The sequence below is a fragment of the Protobothrops mucrosquamatus genome, unplaced genomic scaffold, assembly GCF_001527695.2.
Source record: "Protobothrops mucrosquamatus isolate PMUCROS unplaced genomic scaffold, P.Mucros_1.0 scaffold_144, whole genome shotgun sequence".
Lineage (NCBI taxonomy): Eukaryota > Metazoa > Chordata > Lepidosauria > Squamata > Viperidae > Protobothrops > Protobothrops mucrosquamatus.
Genome location: NW_015386220.1, coordinates 90935 through 100549, shown reverse-complemented (window position 1 = coordinate 100549; position 9615 = coordinate 90935). Strand labels below are relative to the sequence as shown.

Here is a 9615-nt window from a genome sequence, read left to right as displayed (position 1 = left end):
GGTCATCTAGTCCAACCCCCTGCTCAGGCAGGAAACCCTATACCATTTCAGACAAATGGCTGTCCAGTCTCTTCTTAAAAACTTCCAGTGTTGGAGCATTCACCGCTTCTGGAGGCAGGTGGTTCCACTGGTTAATTGTTCTCACTGTCAGGAAGTTTCTCCTTAGTTCCAGGTTGCTTCTCTCCTTGATTAGTTTCCACCCGTTGCTTCTTGTCCTGCCTTCAGGCACTTTGGAGAATAGCTTGACTCCCTCTTCTTTGGGGCAGCCCCTGAGATATTGGAACACTGCTACCATTTGTCTGAAATGGTATAGGGTTCCCTGCTTGAGCAAGCGGTAAATCGATCAGAAGACCTCCAAAATTCCTTCCAACTCAGTTATTCTGGTTACTTGCATTTCTCTACTCTGTCTCTAAATTTCGAGGATCATAGATAAGGAATGTGCCAGATTTACAATTCTGGAGATGAGAGACCAAAAACCATTTCCTTTTCCAGAATATTTTTTTCTAGACATTCACCAGATCCCCCGGAGCACTGCTATTCCCAGAAGAAAAACAAAAATTTTCTGATCTTTTCTATATCTCCAATTGAAAGGATCTAATAGCAGGTGGTGGGAAAGACCTTCCTAAGAGATGTAGAGAGCAGTTGATTGTCTGAATAGTCCTATAGATCTGATTGGACTTAGCTAAGTTTCTTATCTGCCATTAGGAACTAGCTTCTGAATTGGTGATTATTGAAATTATAGAAACGTACAGACCGCAGCAAAATCATATCATGAAATTAAAATCGTAACGTGGGGAATACACCGCCAACTTAACACAAAATCTAACTTAAATCAAAATTAATTTTGTTTTTACTTTCAGGAACATGCTGGTCAACACCTGGCCTTTGTTATCACAGTGAGCATTGCTCTCATTATCTTCATCATCATGTATGTTTTAGTTTACGTCGAATATTACTTTTGGTGCCAGCTGAAGATCTTTGCGGTCGTGATCTGGATCAGCTTGCTGGCCATCGGATATGTGTCCATTTTCGACAAGGAAAACCCTAATCCAGCTGGTTGGGAACAGGTATTTCTGTCACCTAATTATGACGTCATCCTTGCGCCAGAAAGAGACTACTTGCACACACACAGCCTCCCCAAACATTCCTTTCCTGATCCTCATTCAGTCCATCCAGATAGCATTGCCAAAATAGGGCAGGAAAAACCACTTTTTATTTTGTTCAGAAAAAAAGTTAAAAGACAAAACACCAAAATAGTTTTTTTAAAAAAGACAAAATAAAAAAGAACAAACAAGACATTAAAAAGAAAAAGGTGCATTAAAAAAGGACTAACACATATATACACGTTACCCTCCTTAGCTGAATGCTGATTAATATATTACAATAATATTAGAGTCCCACTCCTTGTGAAACAGGCCCAAAGAATTTTAAATTACTAAACTATTAAATCTATTTACAAATTGTTAACCTGTCATCTATATACTATATTAATAACAAAATAGAGGAGGAGGAGGAGGAGGAGGAGGAGGAGAAAAAGAAGAAGAAGAAGAAGAAGAAGAAGAAGAAGAAGAAGAAGAAGAAGAAGAAGAAGAAGAAGAAGAAGAAGAAGAAGAAGAAGAAGAAGAAGAAGAAGAAGAAGAAGAAGAGATTTATTGTAATCAGCTCATAGAAAATTTACCATGGCTTCTTTAAAAAAATGCCCATTTTTGATGATGCCATTTTTCTTCCTCCTCCTCCTCCTCCTCCTCCTCCTCTTTTACCATGTAAAATGGTAGAATTTTAAAATTGGAGGGTAATGAGGCATTGTGCCTCTTAATTCCCTTGCCCAAAACCTTTTTGCTCTGCTGATCCTAGTTGCATTGACTTAACCTAGCTGTTGTCCTCTCTGAATGTCCTCAAATATTATTTCTTGAAGGAAAAAAAAGAGATTACAGGATCCAAACTGGATCAGTCACCAGGACCAGAGGTTTAGTCTTCCGAGCTTTTGGACTTGTGCTGGACCCCATCCTCGGGGAACTTCTCTCTCACCAGAATGTGTGCTTTGGGCTGTTCTACGTATAGTACTATTCTACGTATAGTACTTATGTAGTGCCTGATTGTGTGTGGCTTTTTAGTTGTTGATTGGGGTGTAAAGTCGTTGGATGTTGTTTCCTTGTGCGTCCAAGTCTTCGGCTCCTAAGTATCTGATAAGCTGTGATAAATCAGCACTCCTGTTGACTGACAAGGGGCCCATTTCCCAGATTTCAATCATTTCCCTGGCTATTTTTGTACCTGCTCGGCCAACAATTTTAGTAACCGAGAAATTGAATTTACATCCTTGTTCATTGCAATGTGAGGCTACCAATGAGTTCAGGTCTCCCCGCCTGACCGCTTGTTTATGTTCTTGCAGTCTGGCGGTTAGCTGCCTCCCCATCTGTCGTACACAAGGGCAACCCATACAGGGGATCCAGTAAATTACATTAGAAATATCTCCCCCCTCCAAGCAATCTTTCCGTTCGTGAAAGAGATTACATTACTCAAGAGTGTGTGTGTAGGGGGGAATAAATTGTTGCAGGCAATACACTGATCAATTTCTCCTAATTCCTGCCAGTGAAGACTCTTCTCTATTAACCTTCTCCTTGTTTTTATTCTAGGTACCATTTTTTCTGTTCATCATCTTCACGACATACACCATGTTGCCCTTGGCTATGAGAGATGCTGTCATAGTCAGCTCCCTTTCTGCCCTCTCTCATATTATCGTCCTCAGCGTTGCAGCAGCCAAACACCCACAGAACCAACACACCTTGCTCCTTCAGGTAAGGCACCTTGGGGGAAACTGAAGCTCAGGACCACCAGTGTCTCCTGGAACATTTGTGGGAGGATCCTCTGATCACAATCACCAAAAGCCAGGCATGATTTCCTGCCTGTTGGAGGCCACAAAGAAAGCAAACATGTAAATCTTCAAGAGGTTTCAGAAAGATTTAAAAAGCAAATTTAGAAAGAATTGGTCTCCTCAACCTGGGTTATGGTTGATGCCCCCCCACCCCTGGTAAGCATCATTTTTCAAGCAGTGTTCCTTTCTTGGGGGGGGGGGGGAGAGGAAAGGAAATGGAACAATTCTTCTATTAAAAAGGTATTATGAATTGGATAAGCGTTGATATTAGAAATGCTTTCCTCTTTAAAATTAGCTAGCTTGTGCATTCTAATGACAATCCTTTACATAAAGTTTTAACTTTGGGCATGCATAATATCAATCTATATATGCGTGTAGATACAATATACATTTTATGTTCTTGTTGTTTTCCAAATTGGGCATTGGGTGTTCACCTCGTAGTGTTTCTTTCTTCCTTTTTTTCCACAAGCGTCTTAGAAGAGCTTCTGAAGTAACAAAACCTCCACGGCCCAAGTTAGGCCACAAAAAGTTAGTTCCCATTGGATTGGAGGCATAGTTTTAGTGTTTCAGCACAGCCTGTAGAAAGTTTGATCATTTGCTTGTTGAGTTGGAATGACTATTTAATTTAGAACAAGGTTGGAAGGGACCTTAGAGATCTTCTAGTCCAACCCCCTGCTCTAGCAGGAGACCCTATACCATTTCAGACAAGTGACTGTCTAGTCTCTTCTTAAAAACCTCCAGTGATGAAGCACCCACAACTTCTGGAGGCAAGCCGATCCACTGGTGAATTGTTCGCCCTATCAGGACATTTCTCCTTAGTTTTAGGTTAGATTTCTCTTTAATGATCTTCCACATGTCACTTCTTGTCCTGCCGTCAAATGCTTTGGAGAACAGGCTGATCCCTTCCTCTCTACGATAGCCCTCATCTTAAAATTTAAGAGAAAAGATCCTGAGATGACAAGGATCTTAAATTCATCTGGAGCTTTGATTCACATCAAAACAGTATAACAGCTGTTGAGTGAACCACACAGTTCTTCCCAGATCTTTTTCACAAGGCAGTGCTAAATTTCAGAAGGAATATTTTGATTTTTTTTTTTAATGCCAAGAGTGAGTACTTGAAGACGGATAAAGGGAAATACTCTAGTTTTGTAAATGTGGAAACTATGACCCACCAAAGTATTTCTGCAGTTGTTTGGCAATCCCTGCTTGTCTAGACAATCCGTTTTTTAAGAATCTGATAAACAAGTCAGCAAAACCATTTAAGATCCACACCACTGAGGTGTGTGTCATATTTTGGAAGGTGAGGTAATGCACTTCCTACCCCCAGATAAATGCTTTGGACGTGATTGAAGCAACTCTTTTGTTAATATGTTGCTTCTTTCTTGGCAAATCTGCTGACTTTTGAGGAGGGATGCATTTTCATGCCATCGTCTCATTTCTGAAGGACTCGCTTACTTTTGGTCAAAAAATGGGCTTGGTTTAATTCCTAGCCAGAAAGCAAAGCAAAACAAAATCTCAGGCCGATTTCCTTTCCTGTATCAATCAAACAATAATTTCAGTATGAATGAAGATATTTAGAGAGCAGGCAGTGTGGGATTCCAGCATGGTAAAAGTCATAAAATGAAATGAAGAGAATATTTGGACTGCTGGAAAGCAGATCTAACAGGCGACCTTGGATTGTCTCTCCTGAAACTTTTTTTTAAATTAAATGTGGTAACTAGGTATGTTTGCTATGGTTCCTCAATCAAACTGAGCAGGTAGATAAAATGAGAGTTTAAGATCATGGCTTATTCTGAATGTGATAACTATGGTTTTCTTGTTTGGGAAAAGAAGGAGATACAACGACGCACACACACACACACACACACACATATATATATATATATATATGTTAGAAGTAAAAAGTGGAGAAATTTAGACTAGACTAGACTATAGAGTAGAGTAGAGTAGAGTAGAGTAGAGTAGAGTAGAGTAGAGTAGAGTAGAGTAGAGTAGAGTAGAGTAGAGTAGAATAGAATAGAATAGAATAGAATAGAATAACAGAGTTGGAAGGGACCTTGGAGATCTTCTAGTCCAACCCCCTGCTCAGGAAGGAAACCTAGAGTCTAGACCATTTCAGACAAATGGTTGTCCAATCTCTTCTTTAAAACTTCCAGTGTTGGAGCATTCATAACTTCTGGAGGCAGGTTGTTCCACTGGTTAATTGTTCTAACAGTCAGAAAGTTTCTCCTTAGTTCTAGGTTGCTTCTCTCCTTGATTATTTTCCATCTGTTGCTTCTTGTCCTGGCTTCAGGTGCTTTGGAGAATAGGCTGACCCTATCTTCTTTGTGGCAGCCCCTCAAATATTGGAACACTGCTATCATGTCACCCCTGGTCCTTCTTTTCTTTAGACTAGCCTCATTTGCTTGTATGCAAGGGTGAAAAGGCTAATTCTTATATCAGTGGGTTAAGCTGAGGTATGACTTTGAAATCTGCTATATTTTTTCAGCTCTAAAGCCTGGCTTTTTTAGAAGTGGCAGGAAGGATATATGTTTAATTTGTACCATATGTATTCCATTGCAGGGAAAATTATGTGTAGGAAACCAACCCAAAATTTAATTGCCTTAGACAGAGAAGTTTGTTGACTATGATTTATGATGTAGCCTGTTGTTAGAAACCAACAATTTCTGACTTACTAAAATCACAGTAGTTGTAGCACAATGTGTGAACTTAATCACTGTGTGAAATCACCTGGATTAACAAACATGAGCCAATGTATCAGTCATGGCTTTGGCAATAAACACCCTCTTGAAGTTAATCTTCTAGTTTTGGACAGGTTTCAGAGTTTGGAAAATGTGTTTCTTTTTTCTCCTAAAACAAAATACAGTTTCACGCAAGTATTTGTAAAACAAATTGTACTCCCCCCCCCTCCAGTTCTATTGTACAGTCAATCAGGGATTTAGGGAAAAAGTTGAGATCAAATAAAATGAAAGCAGGGGATTTAATTTAGTGCTTCTTCCAATCTTCCTACAAAATCTAGATCATCTGGCAGGGCAGGTTCAAAGCAGAGAGCTTCCAATTTTTGAAGGTGATTTCAAGATGAATCAACCCACAGGTCAAAGAGAAAGGGCACAAAACCTGGAACTGCAAGATAATCTGGGGAAAAATGAATTCCCAGACTTATAATAGGTTAGTTAAGTGCTGGCAAAATTAAATTGGAAGAGTCTTTGTCAACTCCATTGGCTGGTAGAGTCTTTCAAATCTGAACATGGTCAGTCTACTCAAGTATGGCCAACTCTGACAGGCAGTGAAACAGCCTGAACTGCGCCTTGGTTAGAATGCAGCATTGCAGACAAACTCTGCCCAGGAGTTTGATCCTGACCGACTCAAGGTTGACTCAGCCTTCCATCCTTCTGAGGTCAGTAACATGAGGACCCAGATTGTTGGGGGCAACAGGCTGACTCTGTAAACCGTTTAGAGAGGGTGGTAAAAGTACTATGAAGCGGTATATAAGCCTCAGTGCTATTGCTATTGAAATTCGGACCATTTGTGTGCAAAGTAGATCCTCTGCAACTGAGCTGTGGTCCCTTCCCATGCTATCCTAAGATTATTTTGAGGTCATTTCATTCAAAACAAGGAGTGTCCTTCTTAACATGAGCTAACTGCTAATCCTTGTGTAACTATTATTCCTCTGCGTAGCTGCTTTCCTGTGGATGTTGGCTGTATTTATTTTATTTCGTCAATGATAGTGAAACAACCCAAATCTTCACATGGTTGTGTTGAAGGGTCTACACCAGGGGTAGGCAACCTTGGCTGTTTTATGACTCGTGGACTTCAACTCCCAGAATTCCTGAGCCAGCCATGCTGAGGGGAAAGGGAGAGTTTCCAAGCTGAGCCATGGCTGGCTCAGGAATTCTGGGAGTTGAAGTCCACGAGTCATAAAAGAGCCAAGGTTGCCTAACCCTGGTCTTCTGTCTCTCTCTCTCTCTCTCTCTCTCTCTCTCTCTCTCTCTCTCTCTCTCTCTCTCTCTCTCTCTCTCTCTCTCTCTCTCTCTCTCTCTCTCTCTCTCTCTCTCTCTCTCTCTCTCTCTCTCTCTCTCTCTCTCTCTCTCTCTCTCTCTCTCTCTCTCTCTCTCTCTCTCTCTCTCGGCTTTTTCAAGGATTTGACCACCCTCTTTTTAAAATCAGCTTTTATTTATTGATCTTAGTTATCTATAGTATTTCAAGGCATCACTTTCATTTGAATTTTTTTTTTTACTGTAGAGTACTGACAGTTGGGTGGGATGAGTTGAATAAACGAGTGAAGCATTTCTGGAAAGTTGGTTTTAATAAGCCATTGAACAAGAGTTGGTAGGAAGCTTTCTCTGGAAAAAGCCTTGGGGAATTGATGGGGAAGGACAGATAAGACAAAGCTTTCCTGTTGCAAAATTGGAACAAGACAGGATTCTTTGTTTTGCTGTGCACAATTATTATCTACGGTGAAGTTTGCTTTTAGCCTAGCCTTCTGTGCAGATTGGGCTATTACGGCTTGTTCAGTCAGATGTGGTTATGAAGAATCTTGTGAGCATCACCGGCTGCAAAAAAACAGAAGATGGTAACTGCATGGTTTTCTTTCATTTCTTCAGCTTGTTGCAAATGCTTTCATTTTCCTTTGTGGCAATTTGCTGGGGGCCTATCACAAGCATCAGATGCAAGACGCCTCGTGGGACCTGTATCACTATACCTTAAAATGCATCCAAGTCCAAATGAAATTAAAAATCGAAAAAAGGCAACAGGTAAGGGGAATATCCAACTGTAAAAGAAAACATGCTTTCCTACACGGCTAATCATTAAGAATGCAATTATTAACCTGCAGATAATTATTTAGTGCAGTACATAACTCATTCCAGTTTCTCTTGGTGCCCTCTGAGTTTGGTTTTTTTTCTTGCAGGTATTTCATTACCCAAACTCGGTAACATCATCAGTAGCCAATGCCACTCCCTTCTAGCACTGATGATGTTATCTAGTTGGGTAATAGAATGTCTGCAAGAAAACAACAAAGCTCAGAGAACCCCAAAGTCGTCATCCTCCTCCTCCTCCTCCTCCTCCTCCTCCTCCTCCTCCTCTCCACAAACCCCAATTCCCTTCTAGCACTGATTATGCTACCTAGTTGGGTAATAAAATGTCTGCAAGAAAACAACAAAGCTCAGAGAGCCCCAAGGTCATCCTCCTCCTCCTCCTCCTCCTCCTCCTCCTCTCCACAAATCCCAATTCCCTTCTAGCACTGATTATGCTACCTAGTTGGGTAAGGAAACATCCCCAAGAAAATAAACAAGCTCAGAGAGCACCAAGGACCCCACAATTCAACCCTGAGCTTCAAATATTCTCCTTCGTTCCAGGTTCTGTAAGCCATATCGCTGCCTGCTTGGTAGCCATTAACATGAAAACAGAGAAATATTTGTGAATGTTTTTCTAGAATAATTCCTGAATAGTCCAGGAACCTCTCTGGATAACATGAATATAAGCAGAGCATTTTTGCGCAGATTTACAAGCGTTGGAGTTGGGATGGAAGCCCTAAAGGAATGAATGAACATTGAACGGCCTAATGAGCTTAATGAGGGAGGGGGCTTTGCTCTTATTAGTTAGGTTAGGTTATTGGTCTTAATTAGGTCGCTCCTTCTTCCTCCTTTGAAATCTTACTCTTGCTTTCAGCAGTTCAAATCTTCTTCTTTTCTCCCAGGAAAGTTTGCTCCTGTCTATCCTGCCAGCTCATATATCCATGGAAATGAAACTAGCCATCATTGAGCGCCTGAAAGAAACCAGCGACATGAAAAAGCATGATAATAACTTCCACAGCCTCTATGTGAAACGGCACCAGAACGTCAGGTAAATTTTTGAGCTTCCGAGACCCGCTTTCTCTATGGCAGTGGTGGCGAGCCTATGGCACGGGTGCCAGAGGCGGCACTCAGAGCCCTCTCTGTGGGCACGCGTGCCGTCGCCCCAGTCCTAGGCCTTCAGCTGGGTTTTATAAAACCTTTTTGCTTTAGGCCTCCGCTGCCGTGTGCAAAAAAAAAAAAGTTTCAATCAATCAGTCAATTTCAACTTCTCGCGGGAAAAAAAAGATCTTGCAAAGTTGGAATTGATTGATTGAACTTTTTAGTCCCACCCAGTCTGCCGTTACCACCACAGCAACGTCCACCCAATGGGCCACACCCCCCAATTGGCCACACCCAGCCAATGGGCCACACCCACCAGGCACCCGACGATTCATAAGTGGGTTTTGGGTTGCAGTTTGGGCACTCGGTCTCTAAAAGGTTCGTCATCGCTGCTCTATGAGGTCAGGATCTGAAAGAGGCCATCAGGTTCTTGAGACTTCTCTTGAGAGAATCACAGCTTCTTCAAGTTGGACTCAGCTAAGAGCAATCCCAGACTAATATATATATATGTATATCTTGAGTTTGGTGCACCCTGTCGGCCCAAATATGGGAGAAAGGAATCTTTTGCCTGTATCAGCTCAAACTAGAGCCATCCGCAGGCTTAGCAGTCGCAACTGTGACATTATATGTGTTTATATACATTATATATGTTCTCCCATATTTGGGCCAACAGGGTGCACCAAACTCAAGATAATTCTTCTCCCCTGTCTCATAGCTGACAAAGTGAGAAAGAACCTGTGGCCTAGAGGTTAATACATCTGCCTAACATGCAGACAGCCCAGGTTTGAATCTCAGAAGGGTATGTCTGGTTGAAAAGAACTAAAAAGTTCGAAATGGCTATTCCAGTTC

At 41.4% G+C, this 9615-nt stretch overlaps 1 protein-coding gene across 1 annotated transcript in view; it reads left to right on the top strand.

Annotated features, from left to right (window-relative positions):
- Positions 1-9615, top strand: part of ADCY7 (adenylate cyclase 7) — a 46321-nt gene that overhangs the window by 1980 nt on the left and 34726 nt on the right. The window contains exons 2-5 of the mRNA XM_029284694.1: positions 861-1067; positions 2634-2795; positions 7477-7626; positions 8571-8716. Coding sequence (XP_029140527.1) covers positions 861-1067; positions 2634-2795; positions 7477-7626; positions 8571-8716 — 665 coding nt within the window. The remainder of the gene's footprint in view (positions 1-860; positions 1068-2633; positions 2796-7476; positions 7627-8570; positions 8717-9615) is intronic.